Here is a 19,205-nt window from a genome sequence, read left to right as displayed (position 1 = left end):
TCAGTACCAGCTCCTCCTGCAGGCTGCAGGGAAAGAAAACCTGGATGTTCAGGCTTTTTATACCAAGAACTCATTTCTTCTCATTTATCTTTACTTCATTTCTCTAATGTAGAAAAATGCTACCAAACTGGAATTCCTTGAGGGCCAGAACTGCACTTTTTTCATTTTCAAATTGTCAGTACCTAGTTCAGTGCCTGGTATAGTGATGGCACAGTGATGTCCTATGAATGTCTGTCCCACTGGTGTCTGAATAAATGAACGCCCAGTGGCAAGCACCTGGGAATATGAGTATTACATTAAAGGGTGGAGGGTTTCATATCCCTTATATAGGAAAATCATTGGTTCCAGAGTCAGGCAGATGTGGGTGTTCATCACAGCTCTGTTATTTTACTATCTGTGAATCCTATGACAAGTTACTTAACTTTCTCTCAATTCCTTGACCTACCAAAACCAAATTTTACCTCATGGGGATGTTGTGAAGATTAAATGCGACAGTGTAAATAGAATGATTCACCCAGTATCTGACATAAAGTTACCCATAGATGGTAGTTATAATCATCATCATTATCCAAAGACACCATGTGATCCACACAGGATCCTTGCTTGGTGTAACATAGTGTTACGGGAAGGGACAAAGCCTGGGAGTCTCTCCTCCCAGTTTCCTCTTTTGTGAAATGGAAGAGATTAACCAAATGCTCTTTCTCAACTACATTCTGATGCTAACAGTCTAGGTATTAGTAATCAAACTGACATTACACCTTTACGTTAAGCCATGCCTTCTTTTCAGGTTTTTAATCCTTTATCAGGTAGGCTGCTGAAATTGAGATGTAGGAAATAATCCATTTGCTAAAATATATATATATACTGGTAAGGATTAGGCAAACACTGCCCAAATGCTGTATTTCTCAAAGGATAATAGGGCACAAAACTAACTGTGTGTGCTGAAAGGCCTTAAGAACTATCTTGGGAACCCCTCATTTTGCAGGTGAGGAAACTGAGGCCCAGAGATGGCACATGGCAAATCCTGAAGGTGAATCTAGGTCCCTGACATCCAGCCCTGTGCACTTTCTGCTATAGCAGATTGATTTTAATCTGGACAGTAGTTCACACCCTCAGAGGATGTCTGTCTAGATTTTATACAGCCAGTATTCCTGTTGTATCATTTAAGTGTTTTCATCGACTGACATGTATTTTTTCAGTGTTTTGATCCCTGCTCCTAAACCATCCCTTTACCCCTTACTCCACCAAAATATATAGACTAAACTGAAATTCTCCTTAAACGTGAGATGACAAAAGGCAAATGGATTGATTTCTGAGGAAATCTATTAGGTGGAGAATCCCATTCCTTTCAAGATGGTTTTTCCCTCTCTCCTTCCAACCCTACATCCAAACTCTGGGGTGTGGCCACATTTCCCACTTGGTCTCCTAGTCAAGTCAGCAGACATGCTCCAAGTGCTATCCAACATGAGAGCTGGGAATGAAAAACACAGCCAGGTTTATAAAGAAGAGGCTGCCCGATCAGGTTGCTAATATAATCAGTCGACCCTAGCAGGGACCAGCCCAGCCAAGGGCAGGGCTAAGAAGCAATGCTCTGTGTTTCACTTTCATCACAGGCAGGATCCCTCTCTGGCTCACTGGCAGTCTCCTTCGCTGTGGGCCAGGACTCTTTGAAGTTGGATCTGAGCCATTTTACCACCTGTTTGATGGGCAAGCCCTCCTGCACAAGTTTGACTTTAAAGAAGGACACGTCACATACCATAGAAGGTAAGGGACCACTAGGTCCAACCCCCTCCGAGGGAGGGAGACCTAGCTCAGCTCCTCCTCCCATGTGCTTTTTAACCTTCTGAACCCAGGAAGAGACATATACATCCCCTTCCTTCTCAGAATCCCTCTGTCTTTGTGGACACCTGGGGACCCTAGTAGGAGATAAAGAAGCTAAGAACTACAGCTTTGGGGTCCAGCATGCATGGCTTCAAATCCTGTATCCACCAGATACCACTTGCCTAGGTGGGTGACCTTTGGCAAGATGTTGGTCTCTAGTTTTTGGTTTTGTCATCTGTAAAATGGGAGAAATAATAGAATCTGCTTCCTAGGTTCATTACAAGGATTAAATGAGAACACGGTGTCTAGCACATAGGTAGCACTCAGTAATAATTACAGTTGATTGTTACAGTTGTTATTATTATTGTCTTGATGCTTTTCCTTTTTTTATACTCAGAAATGCCACTGGGAAGGAGGAAGGGGTGCCACAAAGGTGGGAAGGATCATGTATGTCTTAGCAATACCAGAAAGAGAAGTTTTGTAAAAACAAGAGATTGTTGCTAAAAGACTTGAAGGTCTAAGTCATCACTCCAGGAAGCCCCCATTAACACCACAATAAATACTTTGTCTTCTGCTTTAACACTCAAGCCCGTTAGTGGCTTTCTTGATCGGCAAACGTTTTAGGCATTTCTGAAGAGACATCAAAAGGAAGAGTAAATGAAGTAGTCAGGGTAACTTGGACTGTCCTAGAAGAGAAACAGATCGTGTTAAGCAAAAATTTAGCTAAGAGAGCATATTTTGGAGTTCAGATAAAGCTTTCATATGCCTCCTAAAGACCTGGGTACTTTTTCCTCTTTATACAAGTGCAAAATCAGATTTTAATCGGCTCTCCACATGAGAAATCCTAGGCAGTGTGTGCCGTCCAGCCTGGGATATGGCTCAGCAGATGGGCCTATGCCATCAAGAGACTGAATTCAAGAATACCTACTTTAAAAAGTAGCTGAGTAGTTTTTTAAATTGAAGAAAAACACAAGAGAGACAGAGAGAGATTGAGAAAGATAATTCAGCATACCCTGTCCTTTATTTGCCCACTGTAGGTTGATAGGTTACAGGCTACAGGGAGTCAGAGGTTCTGCATGAACCACCCATCGGGCTATATAGCATAATATGGAAAGTCCACATTGCCCAGCTCTGGCCAACCTGGTTTGTAAGCCAACTCAGACACACATGCCAATCCCTTAACTTCTGTGAACCTCTATTTTCTCATTTGTCACTGTGAGATTTAGAAGACATAAACTTAAGTTCATGGAATAGTGTCTCTTTCCCTCTCTGTCACCCCAAGAAAGTGAGCTGACAATACTCTTTATTCTTCAGGCTGTGCATTTATGATTCTGACTTGGTGAAGACACATAGAGGGACCGTTCTAAGCTCCACACGGACTGCACTGAGTGCTCCTCTCTATGACCTTTTCCTGTGTTTCAATGTCCTTCAGGTTCATCCGCACTGATGCTTACGTTCGGGCAATGACTGAGAAGAGGATCGTCATAACGGAATTTGGCACCTGTGCTTTCCCAGATCCCTGCAAGAATATATTTTCCAGGTTACTGAAACCAAACTGCATGTTATTAAAGACATTTTACATTAGCCATTTTTCTCTCATGGCTTGAAAGGTATTGGACTGAAAAATTCATTTGCTTCTGCAGGTTTTTTTCTTACTTTCGAGGAGTGGAGATTACCGACAATGCCCTTGTTAATGTCTACCCAGTGGGAGAAGATTACTATGCCTGCACAGAGACCAACTTTATTACAAAGATTAATCCGGAGACCTTGGAGACAATTAAGCAGGTAGGACACAGTGCTCAGGTGAGGTTGCTCAGGAATTTAGAATTTGGAACAGAGAATTAAATCAACTGTGCAATTTGGTGGAAACATGAGAACAAGATTAAGTTTCAAATCCTTGCTTTGTCACCAACTGCTAGCTCTGTGACATAGGGCAAATTTTGTTTCTTCACCTATGAAATTTTAAACACTTAGATGGATTGGAGGAAAACCATATCAAATGCCTAACATATTCCTTCATTTGTTCATCCACAAATATTTATTGGGTGCTTTCCGTGTACCACAACTTATAGTAGAGGCAAAAGATACATCAATGAGTAAGACAACATGATCTTTGCCCTTCATGGCTTTTATAGGCCAGCATGGACCATATAATATGTACCACATTGGGTGCTCAAAAAATTGTGGCTATTTTTATTGGAAACCCTGCTATTCATGATTCTTGACAAATATGTTGCACCAATTTGCCTCTTATTGTAAACATATTTTAGTAGAAATAAAGCAATATTTTAAATGAAATAGAATAGAGCAAAATATCAGCCATATTAGGAAGTAACAGATTTTGCGGAGAACTTAGGCAATCTCCATGCCACATTCCTTAAAATATGAGTAGATCTACATTTTCAACCAATATTTGTTAAAACATACCTACTTGCAAGGCATTGTTCTTGTCTTCAGGAAGCTTAACATCTAGAAGGGGAAATTAAACAAGTATACAACTTAACTATAATAGGACACCAAATGTAATGAATCCTTTAGAAGGAAAACCTTCTAAGAAAGCACGGATGAGAAAAAGGTTACTTTTGGCAGTAGTAGATGATACAAGGTGGGGCAGATCAAGGAAGGTTTAAAGGACTTACATTTGAGCTGGAATTAAAGGAGAGGTCAGTGAATTTCGAGAAAGGACATTCTAGATGGAAGGGGTAACATGATCAAAGGCACAGAGGTAGGAAAACAAGTGATATGTTCATAGAAACTAAAGAATAATCTCTTTTGGCTAGACATGGCAAATATCTTGCAATGTGAGGAACAATCCCCACAATGTAGGTAAATGTTGGAGAGGAGGTAACTACATAGTGGGGATTGTCCCTCACATTGCAGAGGCTTGGCATTCCTGGCCCTATCTGCTAAGTACCAGTCATGTCTCCTCAATCATTGTACAAACCCAGAATGCTCTTGATATTTCCAAATCTCTCCCTAGTGGGTGATAACACTCTCAGTTGAAAACTAGTCATCAAGAGCATGTAGTGTCAAGGGGAATAGTGGAACTCAGGATAGGATGAAACTAAAAGCTTGAATAATGGGCTAAAAATTTGAAATAAATTATTTAGCTGATGGGAAGCTACTGAAAGTTTTTGCTCAAATAAGTGGTATAAGCAAAGATGTGCTTTAAGATGTTTAATCAGGAAGCTATGTGTGAGCTGCATGGGAGGGCAAAAGAGATAAGGGGTGGCTAGAAAATCAATAGGTGGGATTCAAGACCAGAACTGTAAATGCGGCGGTATTAGAAATAGAAAGGAAAAATAGCCCTGACACTGGGTCTCAATATCACGAGCTGATTTACAGTTCTCAACAGGCTATTTACTAACTCTTAATATGTGCACTCAATAGCTCTTTCTTGTCTTTGATGTGTGTGTGTAACCATACACAGTGTATGTGTAAATCACTTAGAGAAGAACTAAAGCTGAGTTTCTTAGCCATTCATCTGACTCTGATAGTGAATCTGTATTTTAGTTGCATGGTATTTTAATTGGAAATGTACAATCTATAATATGGCTCCAAAATAGACTTTATTAGGGGTCTGCTTCCATTGTGAATAGCACTATACCCTGACTTCATATAAAAATGTAGTTAGAAAGTTTGAGATTTTTTTCTTTACTATTACTGAAATAGCCTCCTAACCAATGCTTTTGCCTCTGATTCACTTAAATACAATGTCCTTCATGAAAAAGAAGCAAGTTTTGTAAAGTGCAAGTATAAATGTGTTACTCTATCTAGGGCACCCGTAGTTTCCAAGGTAAACTCCAAACGAGAGCCTTTAGAGCTAGTCCCTACTTACTCCCCCTGACGCCTGCACCATGCTCATTACAGCAGCCATGCCAAATGACTAGTAATTCATTCTTCTTCACAATTCTGTGCCTTTACATTAGGATTCCCACTCCCTGGAACACACCATCATCCTACTCCACCTGACCGACTTCCACTCATCTTTCAAGCACTAGTTAGAGTCATAACCCTCAGGAAGACAGCCTAATCCCCCAGTCTGGGTTGGATGGCCTTTTTCTACAGATACCATTTTGCACTCACTGCACTTTATGCCAGCTTATTGGTTTAATACAGTGCCATCCAACAGAACTTTCTGCAATGATGGAAGGAAATGTTCTACACCTGCATTGTCCAAGTGCTACTGAGCACTTGAAATGTGGCTACTGTGACTGAGGAACTGAATTTGAAGTTTTATCTGATTATAATTAATTTATATTTAAATTGCTACATGTAACTAGTGGCTATTATATTGGACTGCACAGGTCTAGACTGAAGTTCTTGAATCACAGACCTTCTGTGTTTTCCTAGGTCCTGACACAGTGCCTGGCACATACTAGAAGCTCAAAGAGCACTTGATAAATGATGGAATAAATAAACAAATAAATGTCTTGCCCATTATTTAAATAAGGATGCTAGAAACACCCTATGCTTTAAAAAATATTCTCCTAACCAAACAGAAGGAATTTCTTATGAGACTCCAAACTGAAATGTTGAATCATCTCTCCAAAAATGTTTGCATTTGATTCCAAGAGATTAATGGTTCCCTTGAAGTCTATTTAGGTTGAGACTTTCTATAGTAGCTAAATCCTGAGGTCTCTTTCTATTCCAAACTCATACTATGTGCAACACATTGGGTTTGGTATTTAGGTTGCACCATACAAAATCGCCATTTTTGTAAATCAAAAATTATTGAGTACAAGCAACTTCATACAATTCAATCTAATACAATAAGAAGAATATAAAGAATTCCCAAGACTCAAATTTGTCATCGTTTGACTTCAACTGGTATGTGCCAAAAGAAAAGTAACTAACCAAAGCAGTGTATGGTATACATCAAATGAAGAGCACAGCCATGGAGAACTCCAGATTTCAGACATGTGAGGAGTCAGCATGGGGGTCAAAGGAGAGTTCCGCACTGAAGGTGGGGCTTCAGGCAGAACTGAAAGAGGGTAGGATCCTAAGGGATGGAAAGAAAGAGAAAGTGCACTGAGAGTGAAAGTGAAAGGGTAGTGGTGGGGTCAGACCTAGGGACACAGATGCAATGCAAAGTTTCTCTTATCACAGATGACATTTACTCCCCTTCCATAGGTTGATCTTTGCAACTACGTCTCGGTCAATGGAGCCACTGCTCACCCCCACATTGAAAATGATGGAACCGTCTACAACATTGGTAATTGCTTTGGGAAAAATTTTTCAATTGCCTACAATATTGTAAAGATCCCTCCACTGCAGGCAGGTAAGTTTGCCAGTCTTTCTTCTTCTGAAAACAAGTATCTATGTTGTGAGAAAGTTACTGGAAATACAGGATGCCAGATCCGAATGTCGAGATAGCATTATATGCATAGTAAAATTATTCAGACTTTAGAACAACTGCCCTCACCCCTACCCTACCAGGAACTAATGCCCAAGGAAACCACAGAGAGAGGTGACAACTTGAAAATAAAGTGGCCCAGTTCAATTCTACAATGTTTCAAGATGTAGTACATATATGAATTTGATTATATACAATTTATATTCAAATCTTGCAAACATTTATAGAGCACTTATTCATGTGCCAGGCAAAATTCAATTAAACAAACATATATATGTGCATAATAGCATACATATATATATGTATGTATATATATGAGAATATATTAAGTATTTTGTGTTTAATTCCAAAAACTACAAACAAATCTATTAACTCATTAATACTTTTTAAAAAAGAATTAAAATGGAATAAAGAGTACTCTAGAATTATCCATTCATTGTCAGGTTTATTGATAACCATCTTGATGGTACAATTATTTGAATTCACATGGATTTTTGCTTAGTATTGCTTTGTACAGTTCTCAAAGCGTAGTACTTGGACCAGCAGCATCTCTTGGTTGATGTTAGAAATATAAATTTTGAACCCCACCCCAAGCAGACTGAATAAGAAAATCTGGGAGTGGGTCCTGCAATCAGTAATTCAAGAAGAACTTTATGCAATTTTGGTGCACATTAAGGTTTGAGAACCACTGACTTAATAGTGAATAAACTTTAATGTACATAAGAATTATTGTATAGGGCTATTAATACAAACCTATCTATACTATACTTTTTAGGCATCTTAAGATATTGTAAAAGTCATTTTGACCATACTAAACTTTTGCCTTACTCCCCTGACTTAAACCCCACCTAAGTTGCTGCAAGATGTGACTCCATTATACCCTGCCTGCCACAACCCTATTTGAGTGCACTCTTCCAAATCTGTTGCTATTTGGATTTTCCTGAGTGATTGCAGCTTCACATGAAATTTCACTAAGAAATGCCAATGACTGAGAAAATGAAAATAAGTTTGGAAGGAAAACAGATCAGAAAATGTATTTTTTTTTTTTTTTTGCTTGTATAAGCTGTTCTAAATGCTTTGTATTAAATAAATAAATAAATAAATAAATAAATAAATAAATAAGAGGCTGTTCCAAAGCCTTTTAAAACCACTTTATTTCAGACAAGGAAGATCCAATAAGCAAGTCAGAGGTCGTTGTTCAATTCCCCTGCAGTGATCGGTTCAAGCCATCTTACGTCCATAGGTAACTTGAAGGCCTGCTATGAATCTTCAGGAAAACTCACATTTAAAGATCTGCTTTGCCTACCTTTGATACCTATCCTGATCACAACATTCTCTTACAGAAATCTAAATTTAAACATAATTAATTTCATGTAGGCATTGTTGATTGACATAACTGAGCATACCTCGTGTATACATATTTCTTTGTGGCTTGAGAATCAGCCCTTCCATTCACAAGCCCATTTGTGTTTCCAAACAGTTTTGGTCTGACTCCCAACTATATTGTTTTTGTGGAGACGCCAGTCAAAATTAACCTGTTCAAGTTCCTTTCTTCATGGAGTCTCTGGGGAGCCAACTACATGGATTGTTTTGAGTCCAATGAAACCATGGGGGTAAGTCTCAGATTTATTTGTCAAGTTTGATTCTGAAGGAGGCATGTTTCATCATGTATACTCTTTTCCTTTTCAAATGCATCAAAATATTTTTCTCATTTTTCAAGGTTTGGCTTCATATTGCTGACAAGAAAAGAAGAAAGTACCTCAATTATAAATACAGGACTTCTTCTTTCAACCTCTTCCATCACATCAACACCTATGAAGACAATGGGTTTCTGATTGTGGATCTCTGTTGCTGGAAAGGGTAAGAAAAGATGTTGGAGACATGTTACATCTCCAGTTGCTCCTGGAATTAGGACACTTTCAGAGAGAGGATGCTCTCAGTGTTTAACCTGAATCAATCTAAAAAAGCAAGAGATAGGTATGTGAGAGCCAAAAAATGTAACTGGAAAAGCAGTAGGGAGTTTAGGTCATCAGAAACACTCACAAACTGAACATCAAACCTATGGTTAATGATTGAAAACCAATTGGATCCATGAACCAGACCTGAAAATTAAAAGTTCTGTGACCTGAGAAGTGAGCCTAAACTTGACAAGATCCCTCGGTGGGGGAGAAGGGGGCAGGGGCAGGGGACTTAAGCCTCACCCACTCTGAAACTGGGAAAAAGAAGCATGCTTTTTTCAGACTGGCCAAGTCACTAAAAAGGCAATAGCCCTAAAGACATAAACAGAATAGTGAGAGAGGAGCAGAACAGAAATTGTCTAAGGCTGCTGATATTTAAACATCCAAGGGGCAGGTTTCTTTTTCTTTCTTACTTTTTTTTTTTCATCCTGCGTGGGCAGGAGGAAATGGCTCTAATATACCTGGGTCATTAGCAGTTTCTCGGTTATGAAATGAAAAAAAGGCAGGTGCTTGTGCTTTTTAAAGGCATGAATCATCTCTCTAAAATTATTTGTTATTGTCTGTGCTCATGTTTGACTTCTTATTTTTGCAGATTTGAATTTGTTTATAATTACCTATATTTAGCCAATTTACGTGAGAACTGGGAAGAGGTAAAAAAAAATGCCAGAAAGGCTCCCCAACCTGAAGTTAGGAGATATGTACTTCCTTTGAATATTGACAAGGTAACCTCCTTCTACGTAGATTTTTGATACAACCAGAATGTTTCATCTCTCACAGAAATTGATCATGTTTATATATAAAGTCTTGAAATTTCAGAGCTGGAATGAACTTTAAAAATAAACTAAACTCCCTTCATTTTACAAACTAGGAATCTGAAGCTGAGAAAAGTGATGTGACTTAACAAAAGCCAAGTGTACTCATAGCAGAGCCAGGATGAGAACCAGGTTTTGTGATTCAAAATCTCCTGTTCTTTCCTTTACAAAATCCTTTTTAAAATATATTTTCTGGGCTGGCGCCGTGGCTCACTTGGGAGAGTGCAGTGCTATTAGCGCCGAGGCCGCAGGTTCGAATCCTATATAGGGATGGCCGGTGCACTCACTGGCTGAGCGTGGTGCGGACCACACCAAGCCAAGGGTTGCAATCCCTTACCGGCCCCTTTTTCTCAGTGAATAGTGCAGACCCACTGATTCCTAGGATTCTTTGTCAATAGATAAATAAATAATTTGAAATTCTGGAGAGATGAAGCATCAAAAAGTACCCTTGTAGGAAAATCAGTCCATTATTTTGGTTTTCTATAAATCTTCTGGAAACATCACTAGAGAATAAAGATCATTAATAACATTAGACAGTCATCTCTTTATTCCTACGTTTTCTCCCCTGTATTTAGTGACTGTCTTTTTAGAATAACCAGAGTAACATTTAGGATTTTTAGTTTCATGGAAACGCCAATGAAAATCAAGAAAAATATAATCTTCTTATATGAACATACACTCTCTCTTACATCTATACACTCCGTAGTTGCACAAAAGGGGTTGAGGCAGCTACATGGAATGTAAAACATTGTACCAAAGTCTTAGACATAGTAGAAAAAGAAACGCAATTTAGAACCAGACACTACTGCTCTTAAGCAAGCTCATAAGCTTTATCAAAAAGGAGAAAGTGGGAAGGAGACTGAGGCTGGGCATGACAGACAGGTGAAACAGCTTCTACAAAAGCAAGCAAGAGTTTAAAAAGCAAGGCACAACATGGAAACGTAAAGTAGTTGCTGGGGCTCATTCACTGGGAGGACTGGGAAGAAGAGGGATTGGAAAGATGGATTAGGGTGATATTGTAAGAGGCTTTATAAGCCTTCAAGTGTTATTCAAATGATAGGGAGCTAAAAAGAGTGTGTGGTGTGTGTAGAGCATGATCGTATCTGTGTTTTAGAAAGCCCACACTGGCAGCATCATGGAGGACATATTGGAAGGTGGGGAGTTTAGAGACTAAGAACCCTATTAGAGGATTAATGCAATGGGGCAAATAAAAAAGGATAAATACCTGTAAAGAAAATGGCAACTGAGAGATAAAGGAAAGTACAAAGCTGAGTCAGCTCAATGATAGAACCAACAGGAGTTGATGTCTAACTATATGTGAGGGGTAAAGGAGACGAAGGAGTTTAGAACAACTTCCGTATTTCCACCCTGAGTAGTTGAGTGGATAATAGTACAGTTTGTTGAATTGGAAACACAGGAGTAGGAAGAACTGGTTTGCAGGAAAAAGAGTAAGATTTGTTGTATACACATTGAGTTTAAAGTACCCATGTGTCATCTCAGCAGAAATGTTCAATAGACAGCTGCTGTTCATGTAGCTGGAGCTTACAAGAAAGATCACGGTGAGAGGTCCGTCTAGGTACCCTAAGAACTCTTGCTCTGCCTTAAGAAGCACATCTCTGGCATGTAGTTGAACATCCATAAAATACTTAAGAAATGAATGAGTCTGTTGATTTTGGTAAACTCTTACTTTTCTAATAATGGTAAAATCACAATCATTTTTAAATTAAGGAAATATATTCCAAAACAGAAAAAAAAGGACAGATTTTCCTAAATGTGTGATCATCATTGCCTGATGAAAGACCACCCAATTATTGACTGTAAAACTTCAATGATGATGAAAAATGTCTAGTGTCACCCTAGTCCCTGCCTTCTCTTTCCAAACAACCACTACAACAGGCATCATACTAGTTTTTTCAGTGTGTAGACCAATAGGATACACTTCTTCTCATGGAATCCACTACCTAGAGTAGAAAGAAGGAAGGTGGTTCAGTAATAATAATGCATGTCAGCATGGAATGAGTACTGTGAGGGAGGAATAAATTGCTTTAGCTAGTCAGAGGATGGAGCAGGCAGACTTGTTTGAGGAGATCCTGCAATGGACAGTATGGCAGGTGAAGATGGTGTTGAAGCCAAACAGTTGCTGACTGGAAGAACAGTTTGAGGAGAGAAGTAGGGAGGCAGGCAGAGAGACCTGGCTGTGATCCAAGTGGCCAGAACAAAAGGAAAAGTACTGGAATAAATGGGTAAAAAGCCACAGAGATTTATTTGGCTTATGATTCTGGAACAGCTGCATCTGGCACAGGCCTCAGATTGCTTCTACTGATGGCAGAAAGTGGCCAGGCAGCCAGCAGGGACAAACAGATCACATGACAAGAGGAAGCAAGAGAGAGAGAGGAGGTGCCAGTGTCTTTTAAACAACCAGCTCTCACAGGAACTAACCAAGTGTGAACTCACTCACTACCCATTTTTCCCCAGGGAGAGCATTAATCCATTCATGAGGGATCCACCCCCATGACTCAAACAGCTTCCAACACTGTCACACTGGGGATCAGATTTCCACATGAGTCTTTGCGGGGACAACATATCCAGTTGGTATGTTTTCAGTTGGTAATTTTGAAAGACTTTAAGATCAGGCTAAGAGGTTTGTACTTCTTTGGGGAGGTAATGGGGAGACAGTGAAGGTTTTTAAACAGGAGAAAAGCTGATAGTTATCGATGTTGAAATGATGATCAAATATATAAGAACAGGTAGATGACACTACTAACAAGGGGAAAATCAAACTTTAGGATAGGTCTTATAAAAGAAACTTTAAAATTTTGCTTCTTTTTATAATGAGAAAATTGATAGCCAGAGAATACCAAGAGAGAAGAAATGATAGCCAAGCACAGAAGCTCGAGAAATCATGTGGTAGAAAAAGAAGAACCAGAAAAAGAACAGAAAGAGCCACCAGAGAGCCCTAGTTACTGCTAAGCGAAGGTGATGCCACATCTGTTAGGGCAAGAGAGAGTTACAGTGGTGCCCATTGCTATAGATAAGTTGAGAAGGATGAAGACTAAGAACAAAACACTGGGCTTAGTGATCTCCAAGGTGGTAGCGTGAGAAGCAAAGATCAGGTGTCAAGGAACTAAAGGTGAATGACTGGGGGCAGTTACTGAGTCTACACTGGTAAAGGTTTGGCAATGAGAGGAAAAGTACAAAGATCATAAATTAGGGGAAGAGAGGTAAACAGATCAAGAAAAGGATGAGAAGAGCTAAGGAGAGGATAGAGTATAAATGACTGAGGTTTCAGTTTACTGATTAAGATAATGGTAGCATCTTTAAATATATATACATATTATTATTTTTGGAAAGGCAGTACATTTAGATCATCAAAACAATCAAAACAATATACAAAGGTGTGTATATATACATCAGGAAGTCTCACTCCAAGCCTCTCTCCATCTATTCCATTCCATTCCTCCTCATTTCCTATGTGTAACTTTTATTAATGTCTTCCTTTTTCCTTATTTATGCAAATAAGAAAATATAAATATATATGTATATACAAAAATATAATTATTATTTCTCATTCTCTTACAAAAAAGTAACTTTCTCTATTCACTGTTTCGTACCTTGCTTGTTTTATTTAACAATGTATACTGAAGATCTTGCTTTTTCCAACTGCACAGTAGTCTTTTTGTGAACATACACAAGTTTACTGGACCAATCCCTTACTGCTGGGCATGAGAATTGTTTTTCATCTTTGGCTATTACAAATAATGTCACAAGAAATAAGTTTATAGGTATGTCACTTCATATATGTGCAGACATATGAGTAGGATGAATTCTCAGAAGTGAGATTGCTGCGTCAAAGGGTAAATTTAAAAGAAGAAGTCAAAAGAAGGATCTAGTTTCTTCAAGAAAACAAAGATAGTATTACAGATTTCTTATATTAAAAACCTAATTTAGTAATATAAAAAACAAGATAGAATAGAGTAAAAGCACTTAAAACCCCATAAATGATATGTTCAACATAGACATTGGTATTTACCTCCATTTCACAAAATCTCACAAAACCTATTCATCTATTTTCTTCTCTCCTCCCATCCCTTTTCTATCCTGAAAATCTCCTACTATTTACTATTAATTCATAGTCCACCACCAAAAAAATCCCCTATGTTCTCTTCTCAGAATGTTCTTTCCACTTTCTTTCTTTAATATCTGGCTGTCTCCTGAGGACACTGGTCTCTCCAGCAGTAATTTCCAGGGGAGGTAGTTCATCCTCTGTACTCTCTCATACCTGGAGTTGGTGTAGGTGTCCTTGAAGCTTTTTGCTGCTTCCGGACCACTGTATCCTCCAACCACACTTAATATCTCCCAATTTTTAATCCCATTTCATCTAATCATAATAGCCAAGCAGTGTGTATTTGTGTCTGTGTGTGTATACATACTTACATATATGTGTGTGTGTGTATGTATGTGTGTATATATGTGTGTGTGTATACATGTATTTATGCATATATATACATGCATATACATACATATGTGTGTATACATACATATATACATATATGTGTGTATACATACATATATACATATATGTGTGTATACATACATATATACATATATGTGTGTATACATACATATATACATATATGTGTGTATGCATACATGTATACATATATGTGTGTATACATACATATATACATATATGTGTGTATACATACATATATACATATATGTGTGTATACATACATATATACATATATGTGTGTATACATACATATATACATATATATGTGTATACATACATATATACATATATATGTATATATATGTGTATATACACACACACACACACACACACACACACACAAGGATCTTCAAAAAGTTCATGGAAAGATTTGTACTTTCTTTCAATTCCACTTTTTCACAAACTTTTTGAAGTACCCTCTACACCCCTCATTATTGTTGTCATCTACTAATCAACACCTCCTCTCCCTCCTGGTTCAATGTCACTCTCTTCCCAGCTCTACTTCTGTCTCTTAATTCTTGATGACTTCAATATACACATCATAGGTGATTTTTCTAACAACCTGGCTTCTTGGTTCCTTGACCTCTTCCTCTGATCTTGTCTTCTTTTCTATCTCAGCCCCTCACTCTCAGAAGTCATATTCTTGACCTGGCCATTACCTACAACTGCTGCTTCCAATCTGTTTCATGCATGACACACCTTGACTACCACCCTTTATCTTCCAACATCACTTGCCCTACTGCAATTCCCACCACTTCCTCCTCACTTAATTTTAATTCCATAGTCAATAATTATAATCACCCCCTCATATAGACCCTCATTTATTTCTCTTGCCTCTTTCTTATTTTATCGAACTCATTTGTCAAAATGACAACCCTAGTTAAATTCAGCTCTCCACTCATTCCATGCTTGTACTTCTGAGGTTAAATAGATTGTACTGAAAACACACAATCATGTTAATCCATCCAATTTTAAATGCGTGACCACAAACCTTGTTGCAACATTTTCCGACTTCACTTACTCTTCCACTTTGCTAAATATTCCACACCCTCTTCTCTTCAAACTTTTAACACCTCCCACCTCCCACCTCCATATGCAGCTGATGACTATGCTTCCTATTTCTCTCAAACAAATGAAAGAAATAAGGAAAAAAACCATAGGCTCCTGCCATCACTTCTACCCACCCACCAGCATCTGTACTCACATACTGAGTTACCCACTTTCCTATCCAGAGCTAATCTCTCCCATCCTCCCTCACCCACTCAAGGACATCACTCTAGCAATTCTCCCCCTCTCTCTTACATCATCACTTCCTTTTACTTCAATAGATCACTCACATCACGTTTTACAAAGTTCCCTTCACTCCTTTTGCCCAATCAGCTATTCCCTCATTCCTCCTCTTGGAGGGCACCAGAACTTGCTTCTTAGTTTGCCTCTCTCCCATTCGTATACTCACTCCCCTTTAAAGACTCATGCTTTAAAGCAGCCTACACTTACATTTCCAACTTTCTCCTAAACTCGAGGTTTTTACATCTTACTACCAATCCCCATCTCCATTTGGGTATTGAACAGGCATCTCAAGCGTAGTAAGACCAGAACTTCTCATCTTCCTCCACCAAAAACCTTACCCCACCTGCAGTAGTTTCTATAGTTGTTGTGACAATGCCAACTTTTAATGGTTCAGGCCAGACACTTTCATGTCTTTCCCCCACCCCATGTCCTATCCTTTAGGAAATCCTCTTGACTCTGTCTTCCAGTTCTTACTAACCCAGTGCTACTAGCCTAGTCCAAACCACTGTTTCCTTCTGCCTGGACTACTGCAGGACAAACAGGTCTCCCTGATTCCACTCCTGCATCTCCGCTACTCCCAAGTCTATTGAGAGCAACCAGAATGGTTCTTTTAAAAACAAAACATAATCAAATATTTGATAAAAGTATTAATAAATGGATATGTTCCTAGAAAGAGCTCATGGTATCCATTGTTTTTATAAAATAAATCTGAAAAAATCATGTGTACATGTGTGCACCCATATGCATGTGCGTGACAAGAGATCTTAGAAAACATCTGGTCCAGTGGTTTTTCTATTTTCTTTTCTCTTTGACAACATAACTGTATGGGTTTTTTTTTCCCAAACAAAATCAAAGTATATCCTAATTATAGAAGAAATAAACACCCTTTTGTTCCTCAGGCAGTTGATGTCTTTGTTGTTCTGCAGAAAAACATGTTTTTTTCTTTTGGCAGAGGCCTTTTCTCAAAGCCCTATCTTTTTTTTTTTTTGAGGACAGTCTCCTTTTAGAGATAAGAAAATTGATGGCCTAAGAGGTTATGTGACTTCCCAAGTGACACAACCAGTGACTGGCAGGCACACACAGCTTGCCTTGGTCGCCTTGCAGGGCTTCCTCATCTAGAGTTTCTGCACTGCACCTCCCTGCATGTTGACCTGAGAAAAAGCTCAGGAGACAAAACTCAGGAGGTGTGCATGTACGGCTGCTTGAATTTTCTTTCCTGCTCACTGAGGCTTCTGTTATCTTCTTTCTTAGGCCGACACAGGCAAGAATTTAGTCACGCTCCCCAACACAACTGCCACTGCAATTCTGTGCAGTGACGAAACCATCTGGCTGGAACCTGAGGTTCTCTTTTCAGGACCTCGCCAAGGTGAGATGATCTGGAGCAAACCTCACATGGGAGGGAACAAATGTTCCATTCAGAGATTAACAGAGTTTTCCTAAGCATGTGCTCTATTTTATAGCATTTGAGTTTCCTCAAATCAATTACCAGAAGTATTGCGGGAAACCTTATACATACGCATATGGACTTGGCTTGAATCACTTTGTTCCAGACAGGGTAATTAATTCATCTTACTAATATTAGAACAGAGCTTTGAGTCATAGGCTAGTTAAGGAAAGCATACTGATTGACTGATTGGTTGGTTGGTTGATTGATTTTTCTTTCTTACGAGCAGCTCTGTAAGCTGAATGTCAAAACTAAAGAAACCTGGGTATGGCAAGAGCCTGATTCATACCCATCAGAACCCATCTTTGTTTCTCAGCCAGATGCCTTGGAAGAAGATGATGGTAATGAACACAATGGATGTTTCTAATCACTCTCTTTTTGCTGGAGTTCTGTGTGTTAGTTCTTTAGGAGAGGAGTTAAGTTGATTATTCCCTAATGTTCAGAAATGATCCTCAGTACTATGAATGGGACAGCACTAAAAAATTTAAACTGATTTGAAAATGAGTTTTACCGTGTGGTCAGGTCTTGTTGATTACTAGTGGAAAAAAATGCTAAAGCACCATCTGGTGTTGTGGTAGAGCATTAATGCATACTCTAGATGAGAGAAAGAAGAAGGACGAAATAGCAGCATGGATTCTAGGTTTTCATCTTTTCTGACCAAGATATGTTTCTGAAAAAGGACAGAGTTCTAAGAAGGGAAACTGAGTATTCTAGCAGATCAAAGAGAATGAGAATGCAGCTCTGTGACTCTAGTTTTGGTTTATTCTTTTAGCAAGCTGAGGCTAGTAAGGGATCCAGAGCCACAGCTTATAAAACAGCAACTCAATTACAAAGCATCAGTCTTAGTTAACTATTGGTTAGCTGGGACAGGAAGGTAGGTTATACTGTCTGGGATTAAATATAGGAAACCACAGAGAAATGAGATAAATTTTAGAGGCATTTCATATAAGTAATTTTACATATACCCATCCATTCAAAACGGCAAAAGGTTTGTTCTCATTTTGTCTGAAGGAAGTCAGCTTCCAGATATATTTTGGAAACTGTAGATATAATATACCTTACTATTTCAAAGTCTTTTAATACACGTTTTTCACTTGATCGTCACTTTTCTTTTTTTTCTTTTTCTTTTCTTTTTTTTTCTTTTTTTTTTTTTTGGCAGTAAGTAGACCAGGCATTCTAGTCTCTGGTTACAGATAAGATCACAGATCCATTAATTCAATGAGTATTTAATGAGCACCTACTATGTTCTAGGCATGATAATAGGATATTGAGATACAGCAGTGAGCAAGACAGACATGCTCATTCCCTTCCTGGATATCATAGTCTAGGGAACATAAAAAGCTTAAAAGACCCCTTCAGGTGGTCACACAACCAGCTGTTAGAAGAGTCAGATTAAAAAGTCAAGTCATATGGTTTTCTTTATCAATGTATACCTCCTATATTATTTTAATGGCATTTAATTTATGGGTCTGGGCTTTTAAAAATTCAATACTGCCTTATTTACTTCTGATTAACAGGTGTAGTTCTGAGTGTGGTGGTGAGCCCTGGTGCAGGACAAAAGCCTGCTTATCTCCTGATTCTGAATGCCAAGGACTTGAGTGAAGTGGCAAGGGCTGAAGTGGAGATTAACATCCCTGTCACCTTTCACGGATTGTTCAAAAAATCCTGAACATATTCTAGCAAGATATGTTTCTGGTGACAAAACTAAGAAAACTAATTTCAGGTCTGCAATCAAATTCTGTTCAATTTCAGCCTGCTGGATGTCATGGTTTTAACTTGCAGATGCACACAATTTCGCAGTGCTTTACAGAAAGCACTGAGTTGAGCAAGCAATTTCCTTTTAAAAAAAAAACTGGTACACATTTAGATAATATTTTCTCTGTTAAAACAGACAGACCATAACTGAAAAACTGTTTTAAATATTAAGCAATCAGATAGGGAATGAATATGGACTTAATAAACTGCTTTTTATTCCTATTATAAAAGTGTATTTTAGGTACCTATCTGCTCC

General features: G+C 38.5%; 1 protein-coding gene across 1 annotated transcript; it reads left to right on the top strand.

The window, feature by feature from the left end:
• Positions 1–3,269: 3,269 nt before the first annotated feature.
• On the top strand, positions 3,270–18,863 carry RPE65 (retinoid isomerohydrolase RPE65). The gene is made up of 11 exons (XM_063106378.1): positions 3,270–3,361; positions 3,465–3,606; positions 6,955–7,102; positions 8,339–8,420; positions 8,658–8,790; positions 8,898–9,037; positions 9,728–9,857; positions 17,002–17,116; positions 17,211–17,305; positions 17,424–17,535; positions 18,712–18,863. Exons 1-11 carry the CDS (start codon positions 3,285–3,287, stop codon positions 18,861–18,863), a joined length of 1,326 nt encoding a protein of 441 aa, XP_062962448.1. The 5' UTR covers positions 3,270–3,284.
• Positions 18,864–19,205: the final 342 nt, after the last annotated feature.

The sequence above is a fragment of the Cynocephalus volans genome, chromosome 8, assembly GCF_027409185.1.
Source record: "Cynocephalus volans isolate mCynVol1 chromosome 8, mCynVol1.pri, whole genome shotgun sequence".
NCBI lineage: Eukaryota > Metazoa > Chordata > Mammalia > Dermoptera > Cynocephalidae > Cynocephalus > Cynocephalus volans.
The sequence above is the reverse complement of the archived record's forward strand: the minus strand, read 5'-3'. Positions and strand labels throughout refer to the sequence as shown.

What these genes read in the sequence shown, in the direction of transcription:
- RPE65 (XM_063106378.1), top strand. Translation starts at nt 3,285, where the DNA reads ATGACTGAGAAGAGGATCGTCATAACGGAATTTGGCACCTGTGCTTTC. An exon ending in TGCAAGAATATATTTTCCAG is followed by an intron (nt 3,362 to 3,464) that starts GTTACTGAAACC and finishes TTGCTTCTGCAG; the next exon opens with GTTTTTTTCTTACTTTCGAG. An exon ending in AAGCCATCTTACGTCCATAG is followed by an intron (nt 8,421 to 8,657) that starts GTAACTTGAAGG and finishes GTTTCCAAACAG; the next exon opens with TTTTGGTCTGACTCCCAACT.